At 39.7% G+C, this 25,815-nt stretch overlaps 1 protein-coding gene across 1 annotated transcript in view; it reads right to left on the bottom strand.

Annotated features, from left to right (window-relative positions):
* ACOT9 (acyl-CoA thioesterase 9) overlaps positions 1 to 25,815 on the bottom strand; it is a 29,279-nt gene that overhangs the window by 585 nt on the left and 2,879 nt on the right. Inside the window, exons 2-14 of the mRNA XM_061407841.1 lie at positions 25,339 to 25,430; positions 23,314 to 23,359; positions 21,118 to 21,288; positions 20,842 to 20,879; positions 15,916 to 15,999; positions 15,415 to 15,518; positions 8,733 to 8,806; positions 2,621 to 2,688; positions 2,050 to 2,161; positions 1,807 to 1,897; positions 1,544 to 1,629; positions 459 to 546; positions 157 to 307 (exon numbers count right to left, since the gene is read on the bottom strand). Of these exons, the coding sequence (XP_061263825.1) occupies positions 157 to 307; positions 459 to 546; positions 1,544 to 1,629; positions 1,807 to 1,897; positions 2,050 to 2,161; positions 2,621 to 2,688; positions 8,733 to 8,806; positions 15,415 to 15,518; positions 15,916 to 15,999; positions 20,842 to 20,879; positions 21,118 to 21,288; positions 23,314 to 23,359; positions 25,339 to 25,430 (1,205 nt within the window). The remainder of the gene's footprint in view (positions 1 to 156; positions 308 to 458; positions 547 to 1,543; positions 1,630 to 1,806; positions 1,898 to 2,049; positions 2,162 to 2,620; positions 2,689 to 8,732; positions 8,807 to 15,414; positions 15,519 to 15,915; positions 16,000 to 20,841; positions 20,880 to 21,117; positions 21,289 to 23,313; positions 23,360 to 25,338; positions 25,431 to 25,815) is intronic.

Below are 25,815 nucleotides of genomic sequence, written 5' to 3'. Positions count from 1 at the left end.
CCCTGACCTTCGGGGCTGCACAATCTCAAAAGCACAATCCCTTAAAGACATGCACTCGGGCAGATGGGCATCAGAGTACTTCTTACAACAACCTAAAAGGAGAAAACTATCTTTGAAAGTTCCCCTTGTTAGGGACAAGCAGTCATTGTCACTTACCTCCATATGTTCTGGGGAAAACCAAGGGCACTTCCTTTTCCGACATGAACGTGAAATGAAAGACATTGGTGGTCATATGCTCTTTATCCTGAAGAGAGGCCACCTCACTGTGAACTCTGACTTGAATGTAATTCCCCTGAGTAAAGCAGACCTAAGTGATTAGGGACATGATAGTTAGTCAGTTGCATCAGGAAGAGGGAAGAAAGCAGTCATAAGACAAATGGTGGCTTTAGAATACAAAAGCCTCTCTTTTAAGCCCAAATAATAAAAGAGTATATTTCCCTGTCTCATCACACACCTACCTGTGCAGAAAGAAACAGCAATGATCCCACCTCAACAGGTTTCTGAAACATGATATCATCCACAGCAACTATAAATGGTCGGGAACCACTATCAGGGAAAGATAATACTTGGGGTCAACTGCAAAATTCAGATGATCTCTAGTTTTCCCCTAATAATCCTCTAAAGCAAACTTCAAAAGATCAAAGAAGAAACCTAGAGGAGGAGGAAATAATCACACCAGTAAGGAATGGTAAGAGATGTCACTGTGATCAGATCAGTGCCAAAATCATCTTTTCCCTGCTGCGTGTCATCACCCCTTTTTCTCAGCAGGTCTTTAATGTACTGACTGACAGCATCAGAGCAAGAGCTTTCTAAAATGAAGATCAGGGGAAGGAGAGGGTGGGACGAATTGGAAGAGCAGCACTGACATATATATACTGCTGCTGCTGCTGCTAAGTCACTTCAGTCATGTCCGACTCTGTGCGACCCCATAGATGGCAGCCCACCAGGCTCCCCCGTCCCTGGGATTCTCCAGGCAAGAACACTGGAGTGGGTTGCCATTTCCTTCTCCAATGCAGGAAAGTGAAAAGTGAAAGTGAAGACGCTCAGTCATGTCCGACTCTTCGCGACCCCATGGACTGCAGCCCACCAGGCTTCTCCATCCATGGGATTTTCCAGGCAAGAGTACTGGAGTGGGGTGCCATTGCCTTCTCCGATATATATATATATATATATATATATACTACCACATGTAAAATAGCAGCTAGTAAGAAACTGCTTATAACACAAGGAGCTCACCTTGGTGCTTTGTGATGACCTAGATGGGGAGAAGGGGAGTGGAGTGGGAGGCTTAAGAGGGAGGGGATATATGTACACTTATAGCTAATTCATGTCATTGTACAGCAGAAATCAATGCAACATTGTAAAGCAATTACATTCCAATAAAAAATTTTAAATAAAAAACAAACCCATCTGGAACCAGTGTAGCACTTATTTAAAAACACCATATATTACCAAACCCATTTAGACTGGTCCAAAATGTTTCCCCGAGTGTGGTAGTATAAACGGCTTCTCAGGAGTTAAGACTACCTTAAATTTAACTCACCCAAAGTTACAAGCAGTAGCCCATCCAAGTTCATATGCTTTCCTCATAAGGAAACCACCAAAGATTCGATTGAAAATGTTCCGCTCCTATAGGACATAAGATAAATATTAATAAATACAAGCTTGTGACTATCCAAATCTACAGAATAAGGAATTAACAATGCCATAGAACAGAGGACAGTCTTGAAAAGCAGGTCAAATCTTAGATGAGTGTCATGAGTCCTAGTTATCCTGTTTAGAAGATTCTTCACTAAGTTCCAATACCTGAGGGTGGCAAATATCCAAGCTCTTGAGTTTTGAATTCTCCATCCACACTGCATTAGCAGGCAAAACTCGACTTCGAAAACTTATAGTCCTATGCAAATGGAGATTGAGGAAACCCTGTCAATGCCATGGTTCTACTGCGGAAAAGTAAAATATTTCCAAACACCACCCAATATGTTCGAGCAAGTGTAGCTCTGGAAAAGGCCTACTTTCCCAACCCAGAATCTCACCATCCTAACTTACTTTGGATCCAGCGTGTTAAGAAACATCTCATGTATGGTTGTCCTCTCCTCGGCAGTGGGGGCCATTTTCAGTAATGACGTGGAGCTAAAGGTGACCCTTCTCCCCTTGTTCACTGCAACAGGGGACGATAAAAGCTATGATCAGAAGGGCCACACTACAGCACAAGGTTCCTGTCCAGGGCTGCCTAGGACCCTATAAACACAGTATTTCCAGATTTTGAAAAGCCCACTAGAAATTGTACATTTATCTCAGAGAAGGCTGCTGAGGCTACATAAAACTTCCAGTGATTTTTTTGCTTTCAGATAGAAATCATATCAACTCAGTGTGAGATCACTTATAATCACCTTGACCTACAGCCCCAACCAGCAGTTATTTCATGAAGAGACAACTCGCATTTCATCAAAAGTGAGAAAACAAATTACTTAATATTGTATGATCAATAAAATTGTTCAAAGAATGGACTCTTTGGACACTTGACTGGTATGTGGAGTCCATACATACTCTTAATTTCCTCTGCAACAGAGTTAATATGTTTTTTAAATTATATCTTATTATGAACAAATTAATATACATTCTCCCTGTTGAAAGAGCTCTTCTTCCTCTGGGCTTTCAAGAATGAGTGGATTTACAAAGGCCGGCCTAAAGAGAAAAAAGAAAAAAAATTTAAGACATGCCGTTACCTAAAAAAAAAAAAAGTGAAGATTTTCATTTCAGGTAATGCTACTGACAGCTTCACATAAGAGCTCTGGAACAATCAGGGGAGCCTTCTGGACAGACTTATCTGCACACTAGAAAGTTCATATTGTAAAAAAGGATATGGCCACTTGTCAAAATGTTTCACCTGACTCTAATTATGAGGAAATAGCCAAAAACAGGTTGTAAAAATTCTGTAAGACAACTGGCCTGGACTCTTCAAAAATGTTAATATCTTTTCAAGGCAATCAACATATTCAATTCAATCCCTATCAAATTACCATGGAATTTTTCACAGAATCAGAACAAAAATATTTTAAACTTGTATGCAAACACAAAAGACTCTGACTAACCATAGCAATTCTGAGAAAGAAAAACGGAGCTGGAGGAATCAGGCTCCTCAACTTCAGACCATACTACAAAGCTACAGTAATCAAAACCATATGGTACAGGCACAAAAACAGACATATAGATCAATGGATCAGTATACAAAGCCCAGAAATAAACCCACACACTTATGGTTAATTAATCTACCACAAAGGAGGCAAGAATATATCATCCATGGAGAAAACACAGTCTCTTCATTAAGTGGTGCTGAGAAAACTGGACAGCTACATGTAAAAAAATGAAATGAGAACATTCTCTAATACCATACATAAAAATAAACTCAAAATGGATTAAAGACCTAAATGTAAGGTGAAGTACTACAGAATTCCTAGAGGAAAATATAGGCAAGATACTCTTTGACATAAACAGCAGCAATATCTTTTTGGATCTGTCTCCTAGAGTAATGGAAATAAAAACAAACAAAAAAAGAAACAAATGGGACCTAACCACCCTTATGGCAGAAAGAGAAGAAGAACTACAGAGCCCCCTGATGAAAGTGAAGGAGGAGAGTGAAAAAGTTGGCTTAAAGCTCAACATTCAGAAAACTAAGATCATGGCATCTGCTCCCATTACTTCATGGCAAATAGATGGGGAAACAGTGGAAACAGTGGCTGACTTTATTTTTGGGGCTCCAAAATCACTGCAGATGGTGACTGCAGCCATGAAATTAAAAAACTTACTCCTTGGAAGGAAAGTTATGACCAACCTAGACAGCATATTAAAAAGCAGAGACATTACTTTGTCAACAAACGTCCATCTAGTTGAGGCTATGGTTTTTCCAGTAGTCATGTATGGATGTGAGAGTTGGACTATAAAGAAAGCTGAGCGCCAAAGAATTGATGCTTTTCAAGTGTGGTGTTGAAGAAGATTCTTGAGAGTCCCTTGGACTGCAAGGAGATCCAACCAGTCCAACCTAAAGGAAACCAGTCCTGGGTGTTCATTGGAAGGACTAATGTTGAAGCTGAAACGCCAATATTATGGCCACCTGATGTGAAGAGCTGACTCATTTGAAAAGACCCTGATATTGGGAAAAATTGAAGGCAGGAGGAGAAGGGGACGACAGAGGATGAAATGGTTAGATGGCATCACCGACTCGATGGACATGAGTTTGGGTAAACTCCGGGAGTTGGTGATGGACACGGAGGCCTGGCATGCTGCAGTTCATGGTGTCACAAGGAGTCAGACACGACTAAGCAACTGAACTGAACTGAACTGAATCAAATTTAAAAGCTTTCGCACGACAAAGGAAACCATAAACAAAATGAAAAGACAACCTACATACTGGGAGAAGATATTTGCAAATGATACAAATGACAAAGGATTAATCTCCAAAATATACAAACAGCTCATACAGTTCAATATCAAAACAAACAATCCAACAAAACATGGACAGAAGATATAAATAAACATTTCTCCAAAGAAGACACACAGATGGCCAAAAGGCACATGAAAAGATGCTCAACATTGCTAATTATTAGAGAAATGCAAATCAAAACTACAATGAAGTCATCACTTCACACAGGTCAGAATGGACATCATCAAAAAGTCTACAAATAGTAAATGCTGGAAAGGGTGTGGAGAAAAGGGAACCCTCCTACACTGTTGATAGGAAGGTAAATTGGTGCAACCACTATGGAAAACAGTATGGAGGAGGTTCCTTAAAAAACTAAAAACAGAGCTACCATATCCCACTCCTGGGCATATACCTAAAGAAAATCATAATCCCAAAAGATACATTCACCGCAATGTTCACTGCAGCACTATTTACAATAATCAAGACATGGAAGCAACCTAAGTATCCATCAGCACTATTTACAATAATCAAGACATGGAAGCAACCTAAGTATCCATCAACAGAGGAATGGATAAAGACAATGTACAAAGAAATAGAGGAAAACAATAGAATGAAATATTATTTAGCCATAAAAAAGAATGAAATAATGCCATCTGAAGCAACATGGAGAGACCCAGAGATTATCACACTAAGTGAAATAAGCCAAAGACAAGTATCATATGATATCCCTTATATGTGGAATCTAAAAAAAATGATACAAATAAACTTATTTGCAAGACCAATAGATCACAAACAGAACACAAACTTATGGATACCAAAGGGGAAAGGGGGGAAATAAATTGGGAGTTTGGGATTTACATATACACATCACTATATGTAAAATAGATAAACAGCAAGGACCTACTGTATAATACAAGGAATTATAGTCAATATTTTATAATAATTATATGGGGAAAGAATCTGAAAAAGTGTATCTATATATATAGAGAGAGAGATACATAACTGAATCACTTTGCTGTATACCTGAAACTAACACAGTATTGTACATCAACTATACTTCAGTAAAAGGTTTAAAAAGTCAATGTCTTAAAAGACAGAAAGTGCGAGTGGGATTGTTTTAAGGGAAATTATTTAAAGAAACATGATAATAACATATAATGTGTGCTTAGTCGCTCAGTTGTGTCCGACTCTTTGTGACCCCATGGACTGTAGCCCATCAGGCCTCTCTGTCCATGGGGATTCTCCAGGCACGAATACTGGCTTGGGTTGCCATATCCTCCTCCAGGGGATCTTTACAACCCAGGGATCAAACCCAGGTCTCCCACATTGCAGACAGATTCTTTACCATCTGAACCATCAGGGAAGCCCCAACAGCATACTACACATGGTCCTTAATCAGACCCTGACTCAAGAGAAAAGGTTATAAAGAATATTTTAGGGACAACTGGCATGGTTTGAATATGGATCAAATATTAGAAACAATAATTGTATAACTGTTAAATTTCTTGGATATAATAAAGTTGCTGACGTTATATAGGCGAATCACCTTATTCTTAGGAGATACATGTTTAATTATTTATGGGTAAAGTAGTCTCAACCTTACTTTGAAACAATTACATGAGGAAAAGTGTATATATTTGTATTTACTGAGAAAGGGCAAGAGTAAGGTAAAAGTGGTAAAATCTTAATTTGAGAGCTTAGGTGAAGGGTGCTCATTGCATTATTCTTTCTACATTCCTGTAGGTATCAAATTTTTCAAACTAAAACACGGAGAAAAGGGATAATCCTTCACTATGGTAGAATCCAAAGGTTGGATGAAACAAAAATGGAAACAAAAGTACTGAAATAGCAGCTTGGAAAATTAGAATGCATCAGCTGGGTGAGAAACTTTAAGTAATGCCTTCAGTGCTGGAAAAGGAGCCCCAGGTCAGCCACTAGGAGCAGCAGGTCAGCTGGAAGTGGCTGGAGGAGATAGAGAAGACAGGTGATACTTCACTCAGATAAGAGTCACCAAGGGATTTTTTTGCTCTTAACTTGGGTCTCCAAGTCAGTTTTCCATGCAGCAAAAGAGATTTCTCATTGAAGACTCCTAACTCAAATTTTTGAAACAAATCAGACTTCTCATAGGCCTCCAGACTCCATCCTGTACAATAGCAACCCTGTAACGTTCCCTCCTACCCCACTCCCACACACATAATTAAATAGTTTTTCCCAGTTTGAATGTCTTGGGTATAACTGGCATTAGGAACCAAGAATTCAATGTAAGAAAGAAAAGATAAGGCATAAAGCTTTAAAGTATGTATAGCTAAACTTGACTTGGAAATGACAGTATAAATTTATGAGGTTTTTTGTTTTCTTTTTAACACACATTCAAGCTCTGTCCACTGAAAAAGCCTAGAAACAATGACAAACTAATAAAAACATATAGTTCTGGTGCCCAGATTTTGGTGTCTAACTACCAGTTTCCCATTAAAAGGAATCTGAGGACTCCTTGGAGAAATTGCTGATACCAGGCCTGGGGTAGGAAATGTATAGGATAAGTTCAAGGTATCTCATTGTACCAGAGAGCAGAAAGTTATCAAAGACTAGGAAATGTAAAAATAGCTCATCACAGGAGGCAGCTTAAAGGAGTTTCCACTGACCAAAGATGTTCATTCCAAGGAACGGGAAGAACAATGGCTGCAATTTAGTGAAACATATTTACTATATTAAAATCCATGAACTCACAGTGATACTTTCTTAAAAAGCAAAAAAGGCAGAAAAACTGTCATCACTAGCTAGTAAATGTGTAAATAAAGCAAAGAATGAAACATTGATCCTCATCTTCCTTGACAAACCAAGGAAGAAAAAGTCTTCTTTACAGATCTCTGGCTAACAAATACAGAAAGAATGTCAGAACTTGAGAATCATTTTATATCCTCTAATGAAAATGATTAAACTGCTAATTAGCAAAGGACATTAAAAACACTGAAGGAAGACTGATGGGAAACTAGCTATTTGTAAGATGTACATGGGATACATCTTGTACTGTACTACGCCTGCGGATTATTGTTGATCATAAGAGGATAAACTGAAGTGCATAATGGAAAGATCAGTCTGTTGCTACTTGAACCCACACACTAATCCTACCTTTACTATGAGTGGGAAAATCTGACATGATACAATAGAGAGACAGCATCATCTAGGAAGTGCTCTCACCAAATACACTGAATTCAAATCTAACTAACCTTTTAGATCTAACTTCAATTTACAGAAAATACGAGGGATAGTGAAACAAGTTAAAAAAAAAATACCATGAAGAAGCAGTGAGACAAATCCAGAAAAGTGAGACACTGTATAGAACAATGAATCTGGGCTTTTGCCCACTTCATGAGAAGGGGTAAAGGACAGGTGGGTGCACACAACCATTCCAGATTAACACAGGCTGAAGAGACTGCACAGTTTTATGAATATACTAAAAGCCATTAAACTGTATACTTTCAATCAGTGAATTGCATGTATGTGAATTATATCTCAATAAAGTTGCAAACAAAAAAAGCAGACTTAAGAGACATAAAAATCAAATGCAGTAAGTGGACCTTGTTTGGATCCTGATTTAAATAAATCATTAAAAAGATAATTGGGGAAAAGTGAATATGAACTATTAGAATACATTAAGTACTTACTATTATTTGTTAGGTGTGCTAGTGGTAATGTAGTTATTTAAGAAAATATCCTCATTTTTAAAGCAATGCCTACGCTAAGGTATTTAGAGGTGAAATGTCATTACATCTGGAATTGCTTTAAAATATGATACAGAAAATAATATACCTTTAAAAAAAAGCAAATATGGCAAAATATCAAAACTCTTAAGTCTAGGTGATGGTATCTAGAAATTTATTAAAGTCTTCTCTCCAGTTTTCACATATCTCCAGATATTTTAAAAATATATTTAAGGACTTCCCTGTAGCTCAGATGGTAAAGACTCTTACTGCAATGCAGGAGCCCCATGTTCAATCCCTGGGTCCAGAAGATCCTCTGGAGAAGGGAATGGCAATCCACTCCAGTATTCTTGCCTGGAGAATCCCATGGACAGAGTAGCCTAGCAGGCTACAGTCCATGGGGTTGCAAAGAGTCAGACAAAACTGAGTGAAATTTATTAGATCTAGAATAAATCTAGAAATTTAATTAATAAATCTAGAAATTTATTAAAGTTTTCTCTCCAGTTTTCAGATATCTCCAGATATTTGAAAAATACATATTTTATATTTTTCAAAGAACAGGAAAAAAGAAGAAAGAAATAGGAAAAAAAAAAAAAAACAGCAATTACCCTTTATTTTCAGAATCACGAGCCACCATTACAAATGTTGCATCCAAAACAGGAGAAAAGTCATTGCCATGTAACTAGAAAACAAAGAAAAGAAAATGCAGCTGTAAGAAATGCGTTTAGTGGGAAGACCTAGTACAATCTTAACAGATACCGGAGCCTTCAGGAAAGGCTGAAATTAGCAAAAGAGGACGAGTACATTCATTAATTGCCATCTGCTGAGATCCCAGAAACATGACTAGGCTCTGGCAGGTGGCGGGGAGTGGCAGCAAGATCAAGGAATCTGTGGTCTAGCAGAGAATGGAGACACCTCCAAAACCCAAACAGTACACAGAGTGAGAAGGGCTGGGATGGGCACAAACTATCCCTTGGAGCTGCATGACTGGGATCCAGGGCAAGGGTCACAGAGGGACCTTATGCATCACCATCACTTAAGTGTAACCATCTTGCAGAAGGCTGGCTTTCTTCAGGCCTCGCTGTCCTCCCAAAGGCACACACAGCCAGGCAGACCTCCCATCGCTCACCCAGACATTCAAATTTTCTGGAAACTTGAGTGTGCCAACTACTAGGATGTGCCTGTTTCCTTAAGCCCAGCACAGGGGCTTCCAAGAATGGATAAGATGGGTGACAATTCTATGGATTAAGCTAAATATGTACGATGCAGAGTCCATCAAGATTTTAAGGTATTTTTTTTACCCCCGGGGAGTCTGTACTTCCAGGAAAGTTATATCCTCAAGTCCTATTGTAACCTGGGGTTATAGTTGTTTCCATCCTCAACAAACCTCATCACTAGTCCTCATGACCAATATCCGTTCAACCCCTTATGAGCCCTCCCCTTCAACTTTGGGAAGAGTCTCCCCCATCTTACTATGTCCCTGTCCTGTTCAAACCTTCCAAGAGTTCCTCCTTTCTCCCAGCATCTCTTCTAAGCCTGCTGGAAAGCTTCTGCCACGGAGCCCAGATTTTTCTCTGATTGTTCACTGAACATTCCCCTCGTGCCTGCACCTTTTTCTTTAGCCACAGCTAACAACTTGGAGGTCCTGAAATGTCCCATTTTGTCACCTGAGCACCTCCCCTCCACATCTTTGCCTGATGCCTTCTTCAGGGCGGCATTCCTCAAGATACTCCTCCCCATCCCCGGTCACAGCCCTACTCCCCAGGCAGAGTTGATCATTCCCTCCCTTTTTTTGCCACCTAAGCGGAAACAAAGGCCTCTTCTGACAGTGGTTCTCAACATAAGCTAGGAAGATATCACCCCCTAGGGGCATCTGGAAACGTGCAGAGCTGGTGATGGTTGCATGAGCTGAGGGACATTACTAGTGCAGCACAGGTAACACTTCACAACACAGGGGAAGGTCCTGCAGAACAAAGAATTCTCCCACGTACAATGCTAATAGTGTCCCTGTTGAGAAATAGTGCACAGTACTTAATTTGTGCTTAGTCGCTCAGTCCGATCTTTGTGACCCTTTGGACCATAGCTCACCAGGCTCCTCTATCTGTGGGATTTTTCAGGCAAGAACACTGGAGTGGATTTGCTGTTTCCTCCTCCGGGGGATCTTCCTAACCCAGGGATCAAACCCACGTCTCCCGTGTCTCCTGCATTGCAGGTGGATTCTTTACCACTGAGCCATCAGGGAAGCCCACTTAATTGACTATACCATAATGATTTACTTACGTGTCTGTCTTCCTACTGCACCGAGAACTCCTTGAGGACAAAGACCATTTTTATTCACATTTGTATTCCAGCAACTGGCACAAAGACTGGCAGACAGCAGATACCTGATCAATGATTGTCAATGAATGAACTGACTGTTGAGCACTACTAGAGTGTGAACTCCAAGAGAATGGAACTTTCTCTGTTTTGCTCACTGCTGTATACCGAGCACACATGGCACACCCCATAAATCACTGCAAAGCCAGTGTTAAATGTTGGCCATCAGGAAGTGGGCTAGATGACTCACTCCCAGATCTCCTTGGGGATGCGCACATAGTCAAACAGAAAAAACACGTGCGTACAGAGCTCTGCAGAGCAGAGGATAGCAGGAACCAGAAGAGAGGGATGTGGGGAAGGAACAGGTACTATGAGCTGAAAGGATCAGGGACAGACTGGAGCATGAAGTGACCCGGAAGCACAGGTGGAATGGGAGTATGGGGAGACACTGCCCAAGAAATCCCCGCAAAGGGAAAATGTACAACAGGATACTCATCCACTCACCTACTGTGTAATGTTCCAGTTTATTGTAATTAACATGCACTAGTGCTAAGCATCGTGGGTGCAAAACAAACAACTCTACTCTTAGGATGCTCAAGGTCTCCAGTGGTGTGCTCTAAGGTGTGTGAACCAGCCACCAGGTAGGTTGGTGCTGTTTATGGAGCATCCTAGATCATAACTGGTGTCTCAGATGGTAAAGAATCAGTCTGCAGGAGACCCAGGTTCGATCCCTGGGTCAGGAAGATCCCCTGGAAAAGGAAATGGCAGCCCACGCCAGTATTCTTGCCTGCAGAATTCCATGGATAGAGGAGCCTGATGGGCTACAGTCTGTGGGGGTCGCAAAGAGTCGGACACAACTGAGCGACTAACACTTAGATTCTAACTAGTCAAAGGAATTTAGACTTTGAACCACAGATAATGGCCATTGAAGGGTTCTGAGAAGGGAAGTGATATGACTGAAGATCGGTTGTGGAAGATCTATCTGGTAGATATGTGTAAAATTAAGACAGAAGAGACTAAAGACAGGCAGAATAATTAAAAGACAACTAAGACACTCACACAAGAGGCAGTGAGGGCTTGAATGAAACTCAGAGGCCAGGGGGAAAGGGAAGCAAGGACTCTGGTGAGCAACAGTGGGTGACAAATCTGCAAGACTTGGCAAAAGGCTGCATGGGACAGGGAAAAATTAAAGCTTTCACAAAGGTTTGGAGCTGGGAGAAACAGGAGGGTGGGAAAGGGGAAAGCAAAGGAGAGTCAGGATTGGAAAGGAAGCTGACACAGTCTGGAACACACCGGACTTGGGAGACAGCAAGAGTACACATGGGAGAGAGATCTATGGGAATCCCAAAAGGCAGGTCTGAAGGTCAAGCCTAGAAGAGATCTGGAACCATCTCCACAGCAATGATGATAAATTAACATAATTGGCAACATTTGATTAGTGGCTACTGTGGCTAACAAAACAGCATCTCAGAAAGGGCAAGAAATCTGCCCACAGTCACATGGCTAACAAACAGCAGAATTAGGATTTTTTTTTGCTCACACCATGTGGCATGTGGGATCCTAGTCCCCCAACCAGGGATCAAACCCGTGCCCCTTGTAGTGGAAGTGTGAAGTCTTAGCCACTGAACTGCAAGGGAAGTCCAAGAGCTGGGATCTGAACCCTACATTTTAGCCAAACCAGAGGCAGGGTATCTATTGCCAAGCTCCTTCTCTGGAATAAAAGATCACTTAAGCCATGAGTTATTCATCAAAATGGCCAATGAGAAATGCAAATTTAAAACACAAGTGTATTTCTGGCACTGATTTTTCACTGGCTTGCTTCCAAATAATTCCTTTATCTCTTTTTCAATCTATTTGCCAAAGATTCTTTAGAAAGCAGGTCTTATGCCAGGAACCCACTGTGAATCAACCATTAGGGCTAAGAAAGGAAGTGAACAAATCATAGCACCATCCCCAACAACTTCATGTTTGTTTCTTTATTTGTTTTTTTAAATTTAGACATTGATTTCTGAAATACACTGTAAACAATAAATGGCATCTCTTTCCATTGTTTGGATAACAGATGCTATGTTAAATATATTTTTTTTATTTTTTATTTTTTTTAATTTTATTTTATTTTTAAACTTTACAATATTGTATTGGTTTTGCCAAATATCAAAATGAATCTGCCACAGGTATACATGTGTTCCCCATCCTGAACCCTCCTCCCTCCTCCCTCCCCATACCATCCCTCTGGGTCATCCCAGTGCACCAGCCCCAAGCATCCAGTATCATGCATCAAACCTGGACTGGCGACTCGTTTCATACATGATAGTATACATGTTTCAATGCCATTCTCCCAAATCTTCCCACCCTCTCCCTCTCCCACAGAGTCCATAAGACTGTTGTATACATCAGTGTCTCTTTTGCTGTCTCGTATACAGGGTTATTGTTACCATCTTTCTAAATTCCATATATATGTGTTAGTATACTGTATTGGTGTTTTTCTTTCTGGCTTACTTCACTCTGTATAATAGGCTCCAGTTTCATCCATCTCATTAGAATTGATTCAAATGAATTCTTTTTAATGGCTGAGTAATACTCCATTGTGTATATGTACCATAGCTTTCTTATCCATTCATCTGCTGATGGACATCTAGGTTGCTTCCATGTCCTGGCTATTATAAACAGTGCTGCGATGAACACTGGGGTACACGTGTCTCTTTCCCTTCTGGTTTCCTCAGTGTGTATGCCCATGTTTGGTTTTAAAAGCAGTATTATTATTATTTAAAAGCAGCAACAAGGGAGTTTAAAAAATTCGATGTTTACATACAGTATCAAATTTTAAAAGGACCTATTTTGTTTATTTAACTTAAATGCAGAGTACATCATGTGAAATGCTGGGCTGGATGAAGCACAAGCTGGAATCAAGATTGCCGGGATAAATATCAATAACCTCAGATATGCAGATGACACCACCCTTATGGTAGAAAGTGAAGAAGAACTAAAGAGCCTCTTGATGAAAGTGAAAGAGGAGAGTGAAAAAGTTGGCTTAAAACTCAACATTCAGAAAACGAAGATCATGGCATCCGGTCCCATCACTTCACAGCAAATAGATGGGGAAACAATGAAAACACTGACAGACTATTTTCTTGGGCTCCAAAATCACTGCAGATGGTGACTGCAGCCACGAAATTAAAAGACACTTTCTCCTTGGAAGAAAAGCTATGACCAACCTAGACAGCATATTAAAAAGCAGAGACATTACTTTACCAACAAAGGTCCGTCTAGTCAAAGCTGTTTTTCCAGTAGTCATGTATGGATGTGAGAGTTGGACTATAAAGAAAGCTGAGCACCAAAGAATTGATGCTTTTGAACTGTGGTGTTGGAGAAGACTCTCGAGAGTCTCTTGGACTGCAAGGAGATCCAACCAGTCAATTCTAAAGGAAATTAGTCCTGAATATTCACTGGAAGGACTGATGCTGAAGCTGAAACTTCAATACTTTGGCCACCTGATTCAAAGAACTGAGACTGGAAAAAACCCTGATGCTGGGAAAGATTGAAGGCGGGAGGAGAAGGGGACGACAGAGGATGAGATGGCTGGATGGCATCACCAATTCGATGGACATGAGTCTGAGTGAACTCCGGGAGTTGGTGATGGACAGAGAAGCCTGCAGTGCTGCAATCCATGGGGTTGCAAAGAGTCGGACACAACTGAGCGACTGAACTGAACTGATTTTGACAAAATACTTTTAATTACTGCAGAGCAACCTCCAGACTTTTTCCAAAAGGTGAAATGCTTCATGATTTCATAACAGAAAAGAAAAATGTATCTGAATGACAGATCCATCTAATACCCTGATATAACTAAGTTGTTCTTAGCTAAGTTTCACAATGAAATCTTGAACATATTCTGAATTATTTGATTTCTGTACTATTATCTTCGAGGTACTTTTTCTTGACAAATTTCTTCATCTCTCTTTAAAAAAATATGTTTTAATTTATTTGGCTGTGCCAAGTCTTAGCAGCATTCAAACTCTTAGTTGCAGCATGTAGGATCTAGGTCCCTGACAAGGGACTAAACCCAGGCCCCCTTGAGGAGCACAGAGTCTTAGCCACTAGGCCACCAGGGAAGTCCTTCTTCATTACCTTATAATAGCTGTTCTGACTTGTGCTCATCAGAGAGGCTGTTCCTAGATGCTATAGTAATCTAAGTGACTGTTATGGGTTGAGCTGTGCCCCCCAACAAGATATGTTGATGTCCCAACCGTCAGCACAGGTGAAGGTGACTGTATTTAGACATTGGGTTGTTGCAGATATAATCAGATAAGATGAGGTCACACTGGAGTAGGTGGGCCCTTAATCCAGTATTATTTATGCCCTTGTAAGAACAGAAGAGACATAGAAACGCAAGAAGAAAGTGCTATGTCATGAAGAAGGAAGATAATGAGTGTTAAAACTACAAGCCAAGGAATGCCAAAAAGCCAGCGAACCATTAGAAGCTAGGAAGAAGCAAAGAAGGCTTCTCCTATACAGGTTTTAGAGGGAGCATGGTCCTGCTGAGACCTTAATTTTGGATTTCTAGCCTCGCAATTGTAAAACAATTAATTTCTGTTGTTTTAAGCCATCTGGTTTGTGGTACTTTGCTACAGCAGCCCTAAGAAACTAACAGTGACCAATTCCATTTATGTTTAACAGAACTCAGACTGTTGTGAAATTCTGCAGGGTAAAACCAGAAACAAGTACCTTAACATGGAGCTATATATGATTTGAAAATAATAAACATTAAGCATAAACACCAAATAATCTGTCAGTCTTTGTCCAGGAGGATACTAATACACCATCTGTATGACATGAACTTGAATTGCTCTTCTATAAGTGGAAAACTTATAAAACTATACACCTGTCTATGGATAGATAGGTAAGCAAGCTTTTCTTTCACTGAGGCTAGCTGGCTGTATTAGAAAAAGGGGGCAGATTTGGGCACAGACACACCTGGAACATGTGCATCTTGACTTCCATGGATGTCTTCCCAACCCAACTGACATGGCCACTGAACTTGATGTCCTGTTCTGGGCTCAAATTCTTCTTACACATATCTACAAAACAGAAAACCAACCTGAGCACAAACCATACTCCAACTTTTCTGTGCTGTAAATCAACATATTTCATTGGAAATTTTCATAAATTTCATTATATTTCTTTTTTGTCTTGAAAACTAAAAATATGATTCCTTTTTGACATACTGAAGACATGTGTATGTCTTTCTGAAAAATAAGGCAATGCAAAGAATATAAAAAGTGAAACCAGAATCATGCAAAACCCTTCCACTCGAAGATAATTATAAAAAACATGTTGGTACATAGCTGACATTTTCATATGCATATACATATATATACATAAAAATTTCTCCATAAAAGGAAAATATTTCCTCTAATATCGATATTTTATAATTACTAAAAATTCTAAGTATGCCAAGAAAATAATATCACTTACCAATCTTGTCCACCAGGGCTGTAACTATCGATAAAGGAGACATCTTAGCTGAGTGAATTTTGTTGTGCATGTAGCAAATAAGAACTGTAGGAAAACAGAAGAGAACCAAATAAAGGAAAAAGCAAAATTATTTTTTAATGTTTACAATTCACTCCTTGAAACTCATAAACAGTCTTATCTGGTTTTGAAGACCCAATTCCCCATATCCCACTAGTGGTCATATCCTAGAACCAAAGATTTTGATACATTAATGAGATCTAGAAATCCTCTAATCTGACTGTCCGTTGAATTTTAGCTCTGATGAGGAAACTGAAGCCCAAAGCCCAGGTCTACCAGGTGGCTTATTATCTTCAACCAAGGTATGGTGCCTAAGTCAGAAAAAGCCCCCAACGCATGAGTCTGAAAACATCAAACATCTTCAAAAAGAGAAATAAAAGACAAGGACTCACCTACCTGTTTTCCTCTTGACTCTTCCTGAATCATGAAACTATTATTTGGCTTAGAGCTCTCCCGCCTTCCCCATAATACCCTCGGCTCCTACACTACCCTGTGGTGATATGTATGCTTCCCATATTTTAACAAGTATGTACAGGTGCCAAGCATGACTCTATGTACCTTACAAATATCAACTCATTTAAAATTGTACTGTACTTCTTCAATAGCATCCCTGCCTACCCTATGATTCATTCAAATTTGTATCATCAACCCTCAGGACTGGGTCTGTGCTCAGTATCTGTTGAGTAACAATAAACTCTTCCACCCATGCACCTGCTAAAGGATGTACTGGGAGGGGGATGAGGAGCGAAAGGCAAGAAACACCATTTACAAACCTTAATGGTACCCAGAAAGGAAACTTTAAGTGTCTGACCTATGGCACATAAGTGGAAATGAAGACAAGAGAAAAGATCCAAGAGCTAAGAAGAAGGCAGGTTTGACAAGACTTAAATTAACTCAGGTATCTAACTTGCATGAGTGAAGACAATGTACCATTCACTGAGAAAAAAGATATACACAGGGAGAGCAGAGTGGACTATTTTCAACACACTGAATTCAGGAAGTCCATGGCAGATCCAAATGAAGATGGCCAAAAGGCAGGAGGACAAACTGGTCTGCAACTCACAAGAGCAGGCCAGGAAATGTACCTTATATAGCTCCCATACTAGAATTGATGCTTTGAACCATGGTGTTGGAGAAGACTCTTGAGAGTCCCTTGGACAGCAAGAAGATCAAACCAGTCAATCCTAAAGGAAATCAACCCTGAATATTCATTGGGAGGACTGATACTGAAGCTCCAGTACTTCGGCCACCTGATGCAAAGAGACCTGAGGCTGGGAAAGATTGAAGGCCAAAGGAGAAGAGGACAACAGAGCTTCTTTTGTGGAGCACAGGCTCCAGGCAAGTGGGCTTCAGTCACTGTGGCACGTGGGCTCAGCAGTTGTGGTGCACGGGCTTAGTTGCTCTGTGGGATGTGGGATCATCTTAGACCAGGGATTAAACCTGTGTCCCCTGCATTGGCAGGTGGATTCCTTATCACTGAGCCACCAGGGAAGCCCCCATTTTTGGTTGGCTTCTTTATCTTTTTCTTATTCATTTGTAGTAACCCTTTTATATAGTTTATTATTTTCTTCATTCTTCTTTTTGGTTATTCTTTCTTGCAGACATGTGCTAGGGTTTTTGTTGTTATTGTTAATAGTATCTTTGGTCATATGGGAGTTTTTCAACTTAAAGCAGTCAAATTTAGCAATCCATTTTGAACTAAGACTATTACTACGTGCAAGCAGGTTTGCAATTTTTATATTTTCATGGTGAATTTTTCCTGTTCTCATGTTTGTGCCTCTTTATACTGGTTTTTATTTAAGTACATTTTAGTGAAATAAATACAGCTAATATAGGAGAAGGGGACAACAGAGGATGAGATGGTTGGATGGCATCACCGACTCAATGGACATGAGTTTGAGCAAACTCCGCGAGATGGTGAAGGACAGGGAAGCCTGGTATCCATGGGGTCAAACACGACTGAACAACTCAACAATACTGAGAACAACTGAAGCACTGGGATTCGAGATTTATAAAGAAGGTGCATCTATCAACAACAAAAAGGGGCAGAAGACAACACCCTGGAGATCAGCAACATTTAAAGGATCAACAGAGAAAGAGGAAGCTACAAAGGAGACTGGGAAGTAGCAGCCTGAGAGGTGGGAGGAGATATCGCCAATGCCCACAGCTGAGTTCGACATTGTCAGGAGCTGCAAAGGGGTCATGTATGCTAAGAAGCACCTGTGAGATCACGCAGTAAGGCAGCAACAGACTGCTTGGCATAATCAGCTCAATGACACAGAGGAGCAGAAGCCAGAACAGAGTTAGCTCTCAAGTGAGAGGGAAAGAAAACTGCAGAGTGCTATAAGGGAAGGGGATTTTACCTATTTTTCATTGTAAGACTCAAGAGCCTTGAATATGTTTAGAAACTGAGGGAAAAGTGAAGTTGAGCAAAGGCCTGAGATACGAGGGAGAAAGTGTATGTGATAAAAGGCGAGTTTCTTGAAAAAAGGGATGGAACAGTATCAAATGAACAAGGGAAAGGGACTAGCCATCTACATGAGGTGATGAAGAAAAACAGCATAGTGGCAGGGGAGTTTATGTATTTAAGCTAAGTGTTAGTCACTCAGTCATGTCCAACTCTTTGTGACCCCCTGGACTGTAGCCCACCAGATTCCTCCGTCCACGGAATTCTCCAACCCAGGTATCAAACCAGTGTCTCCTTCACTGGCAGACACTGCAGGCAGATTCTTCATCATCTGAGCCACCAGGGAAGCCCATTTATTTAGGGACACCTAAGTAAACCAAAGTCAAGTCAGTGTGTGTGTGTGTGTGTGTGTGTGTGTGCACGCGCGCACGTGAAAGAGAGACAGAAAGATCTTTTTTTAAGAGCCAGTAAGAATTTTTAGGGCTTCCCAGGTGGCACTAGTGGTAAAGAACTCGCCTGCAATGCAGGAGACAGAGGAGACATGGGTTTGATCCCTGGGTCAAGAAGATCCTCTGGAAAAGGAAATAGCAACCCACTCTAGTATTCTTGCCTGGAGAATTCCATGGACGGGCTACTGTCCCTGGCAGTGTCACATAGAGTCACACAACTGAGTGACTAACATTAACTAACTTATGAATTTTTAAGCAAGTTTATTAATTTCAAGAAAAACGTAGCTAGGTGTAAGACCAACAATGGATTTACGTCTCTATTTTAAAGATTAACAGAGCCTTTCTTTAAATGCTTTCCCAACAGTTCAGTCCAAAGGCCATTCAGTAGGAGCAAGCAGCACAGCCCCAAATCCCAGATCGAGTCCTGAAGCCCACATGGGGTCAGGAGGACACACAGTGAGGCAATGAGAGCCACGGCCCAGCAAGCTGCAGCCCAAGCACAATGAGGATGGTGACCTGCAGAGGATGGTACAGAGCAGCACCCCAGCAAGGTGAGGGGAGCATCCAGGAGGATTTTGAGGTGGCAGTCACATGAAACTGGCTACATACAGGGGAACTGATCAAATAAGTAATTATATTCTGGATAATGGAACCAGCTGGAGAAGGGAATTACAAATGTGAAAAGGGAGGAATAAAGAATGAACCTGTGGCTAGATTAGAATTGGGACTATCAGTATGAACCCAAGGTTCCAACAGACAGATATATAAACAGATGGAAAGAAGGAAAGAGACAGATTGGCAGGCAGGTATAAATGGAAATGAACATGTATGTGCATATATTCCCCAGCTCACATACTAAAAGGGCATTGGAATAGTGATACCCCAGCAACGATGACCACTCCAGCACCCAGATCTTGGTTTCTCCATTAAAAAGATCCAGGGCTCCTCAGAGATTTGGCTGATTCCAGGACTGGAACACAAAAAGTAGAAATGAGCCTAGAAGATCTTGTGCCAAAAAGTGAGGAAGTTCTCAGAGAATGATGGGGACACATCCAAGAAAAAAAATAAATAAAAACAGAAAAAACCATAGAAGTCAGCATGAAGGGACTGAAACAGTCCCGGGACAATTTGAACATCAAAACAGATGATAGAAATACATTCTACTCCATTCAGTAACATAGGAATCCCTGAGTCCCTACTGAGTTTAAAATAATTGATAAAAGTCTGATGAGGAATGGGATTTTCACAAGTCCCAACAAGGTACTTATTAATTTAAAAGGGGAAAAGAGTAACTTTACAGCAAAGAAACCTGGCAGACACCACCTTCACCAAGGAATCAAAGATAACATCACAGGAATAGGACAAATTAGAATTATGCTCTACCTGCTAAGATGCAACAGAAACACAGCATCCCTTCTACGTCACTCCAGTCAAACATGCATGTCCCATATCTAATCTTGGGGACGCGTCAAACAAATCCAAATTAAAAGAAATTCCACAAAAGAACTGGCGCATAACCTTCAAGAGGATCAAGGTCATGAAAGTCAGGGAAAGACTGACGAACTGTCTGTGATACAACAACTAAACACAATACGTGATTCAGAAGTGGATCCTCCTGCTGTAAAGGACCTCTGGCCAAAGTTGAATGGGGTCTGAGGATTAGACTGTCTAAATGTCAGTGTTAATTTCTTGATTTTGAGGGTTATCTTGTAGTTAATGAAGGAGAATGTCCTTGTTTGTAGGAAACACATGTGAAAATAGCTGGGGTTGATGTGCATCGTGTCATCATCATACTCTCACATGATTCAGGGAAGAACAACTCCTTGTACTCTGCCACTTTTCGGTTAATTAAATAAAATAATTATGACAATTCAGAATTAGTAGATGCCATTCTTTTTCTGCTCTTTTAGAATATCTTCATCTGTGCAAGTTAAAGAATAAAAAGACCTTTTCCAGCCATAGGCATCAATGTATTGATAAAAGTCCCTATTCAAAATATTAAAATATCAGTACCTCCTAGGCTGTCAAGATCCTCAAGAATCCTGCCAAACCTGTAAAATAAAGAAAACTGTGATGAAATGAAAATCATGATGATCACCCTTTAAAAAAAATAACACATCATGGGGTGATAAATATCTACTAAAATTTATTATGGTGATGGTTGTACAATTCTCTGAATATATTAAAAATCAGAGAATCACACATTTTAGATAAGTGAACGGATCTCAAAGTTAAAACAAAGAAAGGAAATAAAAACAAATGGCACAAGCAAAACTAGCGCTGTGTTACCTTACGGTGTTTTGAACAGTCAAATATTTCTCTCGTAATTCAGGCTGACTGCCCAAAGGCAAGAAAACTTCAATGTAACTGTCTTTCATGGTCCTAGGAGGCAGTCCTTTTTGTGACTTAGCCAGGGAACTATGAAGTAGTTTTCTTTCCTCCATTGCTTTCACATGGTCTCTGAGAAGAAAGGATACAAGCTTCATGAAACACAGGAACCTGCTCTCCCACAACTTCAGTGCTATACAGGCCAGTCAGACACCATGAAAGGAGGAAAGAGCAGGTCTGGACCTACCTCATCTCCTTTTCCTTCCCTCCCTTCCCACCTGCCACTTGGTGAAATTAAAAATGTCTTTTGAAATTTCTTAGCCTAGTAGATAAGAAAAATACACTTATAAGTGATACAGATATATCCAAATGAACGATACATTCACCCTCATCAAAAAGTGTATTGAAAGAATAGAATCTTGGAAATCAAACTAAAAATACAGAAATGGACATAATAAAAATATATATTTTTTAATATATATGTAAATGCACTAAAGAACAACATGGCCACTGAACTCCACATTCCCATTTCTCACCTGGACAAGTCTCGTTTTTTCTGTGCCCCAGCTCTCTCTCTCTCTCTCTCTGCCTTCAATTTCAGTAAAGAGAGACAGAGGAGGAAAAATGGAGTATATCCAAAAGAAGTTTGGAAGGCACACCAAAAGGTAAAGAGGAAGATAATATGAAAAGGAGACAGAAAGGGAAGAAAAAGAAGAGACGATTAAGGTGGAAGAGAAGAGAGACACAAGGGGATAGGGAACTAAAATATTCACCGTATCATTCATTAAGCTGTCTTTCTAAGCTTACTTATGAAGTATAACTGCCAGAAAGGTGAAGCCTACAAATGGAACCAGGTAAATCCAGAATATGGAACATTCAACAAGACAAATGGCTTGGCCTCTTTAAAGTTAAACTCATAGGGATAAAAAAGGAGGCAGGGGTAATTATTCTACACTAGGGGAGACAAGAGAGTCATAAGCATGCAATTGTTTACTGGATCTTGATTTTTATTAAAAGTTATAAAAAATATGTGGGGAACAATGGGGGAATGCTGAATATGGATGAATAACATACTATTAGGGAATGACTGTCAATTTCACCACATGAGAGAACATCTTACTTATTGGAGATTTATAACTGCTTGTTACATAGGAAAATATATTTATTTATTAGAGATGTACTGGAACATAACTGGAGCTGAAGTGTCATGAACCTATATAGCCAGTATATGTAAGTGAAAGTGAAAGTGAAGTCGCTCAGTCGTGATCGACTCTTTGCGACCCCATGGACTGTAGCCTATCAGGCTCCTCCGTCCATGGGATTTTCCAGGCAAGAGTGCTGGAGTGGATTGCCATTTCCTTCTCCAGGGGATCCTCCCGACCCAGGGATCAAACCCGGGTCTCCCACATTGCAGATGCTTTACCATCTGAGCCACCAGGGACTTGTATATGTAAATTGGCAAATTTGGAAAAATGTTCCTAAGTACCCAATTCAGATGGTGGGAACAAAAGGTATTCATTTTTTCCACTTTTAAGTAAATTGAAATTTTTCATACAATGAGATAAAAAGAAGTCATCAGGTAATTTTTATACCAACAATAGATTATTATTACTGTGCTTTCTGTTTATCTCATTTTAGCCTCAAAATTCTGTTCACCAAGAGGGATACTACCCTATTTTACAATAAGGAAATACTGAGAGATAAAGATTGTATGGAAGACCTGGTTAATTATGAACTCATAAGAAGCAATAAAGGAGTCATGCTTCATGAAACAGATGAACCAGGAAACTTGGGTTCAAGTTCCAAACCCCAGTACTCGATCGTTCAATGTCTGAGTTTCAGTCTCATCAAATGCAAAAAATGAACAGAAACATATGTCATAGGCATGTCCTAAGTTTCACTGACAATCAGTCAGGTAATATACCTGAATGCACTTTGAAAAATGTAGAGTACATATAAATTACATGATTTTACGACAACAAAGCATCAACTGATGAGTATGCTGGAATGTTGATCTTCTCCCCCAGGTGAAAAAACCTCTCAATCCATTTCTTAACAATGGGTTTCCCCCATTCCTACAATGGGAGCATCAACTGAGCCTAAATAAGCCTGGCATACCACTCCAGGGATAGAAGAACGAATGAACAGAGTGCATACCTCCAGTTTGTGGATGCTCCTACTATCTCCCGCAACTTATCTCGAACTGAAACAAAAATAAAGAGTCATTCCATGAAACTAAGAATGTGAGAACTGGATTACCGTAATGAGCTCCAGAACTCCAAAAAGTGAGTCATGCATTCAAAATCTTCAAAGAGCTATGAATTTCCATTTAATGCCATAAACAAACAGCTCAGGGAAGGGATCAGGCCTCTGCGTCCCCAAAACTTGAAACAATTACTGTTTCCTTAGCGCTGCTGCTGCTGCTAAGTCACTTCAGTCGTGTCCGACTCTGTGCGACCCTATGGACAGCAGCCCACCAGGCTCCTCTGTCCACGGGATTCTCTAGGCAAGAATACTGGAGTGGGTTGCCATTTCCTTCTCCTTTAGTGCAGAAAAGAATATCCTGTGTCAATCACTGGGATTTTTTGGGCAGGCCAAAAAGTTTGGATTTTGCATAAAATGATATGGAAAAAAACAAACTTTTTTCCTTATAAATAAGCAGAAAAGGGTAACTCCAATTATTCATCAGATGAGGCTGTGTATCAGCTTCAGTTGGAGTCCCTTTATGATGAAGACATTATGAACAGAATCCCAGCCTATCTTCTTATAGGCAGTAGGACTTTTATCAAAATTTGAGTCTCACTCTAATTGATTTCTCACACATTTATATTACCCTAAATGTTAGAAAAATTGAGGCAAAGAAAATGAAGCAATAAAGGAAAGGCAAAGAAAGCAATTTAAGTTTAGTTAATGCCCGTTGCCCCAAATTGCAAGAATAAATTATTGCAAAAAAAATTTAAGCACTTAAAAAAAGAGTTGATACCAATTACCACACACACATCGTGATTCACATGTATAGGTGAATATGCTATATGGATAAAGGGGAAATAAATTAAGATTAAACAGTAGTTAGTCAACATTAAAAAACAAATCTATAGGATTTTAAATAATGTTTTGAGTTCATGCATTGTTATCTAGCATTTTAAATATACATTCCCGTTACAGAAAATTACCTACAGCAATCCTTGTTCCTTCAAAAACTAAGTGATCAAAACCAAATATGGTTAGATGAACATGCATTTTACTTTTCATGAAAAAGTGGTTGATTTTTCTATCAAACAACTGTTATAGCAAATTTCTTGGTGGTCCAGTGGTTAGAACTTTGTACTTTCATTGCTGGGGCCTGAGTTCAATCTCTGGTCAGGCGACTAAGATCCCGCAAGCCACACAGTGTGGCCCAAAAAACCCAACTGTTATATACCATAAATTAGGTCCAAACTCTAATTACAATTAAACCATAGAGTACTGTGCCAAAAATATCCATGAGTAAATTAGTCTTATTTCTGACTTTTTTTTCTTCCCAAGTCCTTTAAATAAAAGAATGGACAGAAAGTATCCCAAATAGTATACAGATTACTGATGCTCAGTGATAAAAAATGATTATTATTAGTTTATAATGAGTTTAAGAAGAGAGGCAGCTGCTGAGGGCCAAGAAAACAAAGCAAATTTTAAATTTTGTATATATATATATACACATATATATATTTGGATCCTTTAAAGAAGCCATAATTTTCATTATAATGAATATTCCTACACTGACACAGACATCCATAGTTTGCATATCGTATTAGTAACTGAAACTAACTTCGATTAACCATAGATTAATAGGATACCTCTAACAAAACTACAGACTAGGAGTCTTTAGTTGGTACAACGGAAGGGCCTGTCTCTTGCTCATGAATTACATCTTTTTTCCATGCCTTCACAGTACCTACACAGAGGATGTAAAAATCATTTAACTAAAAGCTCAGTCCCTAAGGCTTGCAGGAACCAAAGGTCAAGTTCTGAATGTGATTTCTATCCAAAGCTATCCTGGTCATTTTATAAATGAGAATCTTATGAAAAAGCAACCTTTACTATGCATCATTTGCCCTAACTGTCTATCTACATGCCTCTCAAATAAAACAGGGTTTTGTTTTTTTTTTCCCTATATGGGCCTAAAAGGTAAGTACTCATGCTTGCCTTCACGGATGTGGAAGACATTCTCCGGGTTCTGAGATTCTTGAGTCAGTCCTCTGCTGGGAGCAAGCAGCCCCTTGCTCAGGGTACAAAGCCTATAAAACAAGAAGAAACACACTTAGAGAAGGTTCCATGGCTTCTTTCCTCACAATCCCAAAGACCTGTGCCTCCTCTGGAGCACTTTGCCATTGCACACTCTTAGTAAATACTGTCTTTACAGTGTCTGCACTAGTTTCTCAAGTGTATGCATATTTGCTTATGAGGCTACACCATAAACCATCTCTCCAGTGAGAGTAAATTAGGTTAACAATCTACAAAATAAATAAATAAAAGATATCGACCAGGTTTCATGGTTCTAACTTATTACCTTCAGAAGCCCAGAATCTATCCGGTAAACAGCTGAGTAAACGAAGAATATTTATTTTGTTATTGTCATACCATACTTCCTCAATAAATAAACTAAACCCAATTAAAAGTCAA

Source organism: Bos javanicus, chromosome X, assembly GCF_032452875.1.
Source record: "Bos javanicus breed banteng chromosome X, ARS-OSU_banteng_1.0, whole genome shotgun sequence".
Classification (NCBI taxonomy): domain Eukaryota; kingdom Metazoa; phylum Chordata; class Mammalia; order Artiodactyla; family Bovidae; genus Bos; species Bos javanicus.
The sequence above is the reverse complement of the archived record's forward strand: the minus strand, read 5'-3'. Positions and strand labels throughout refer to the sequence as shown.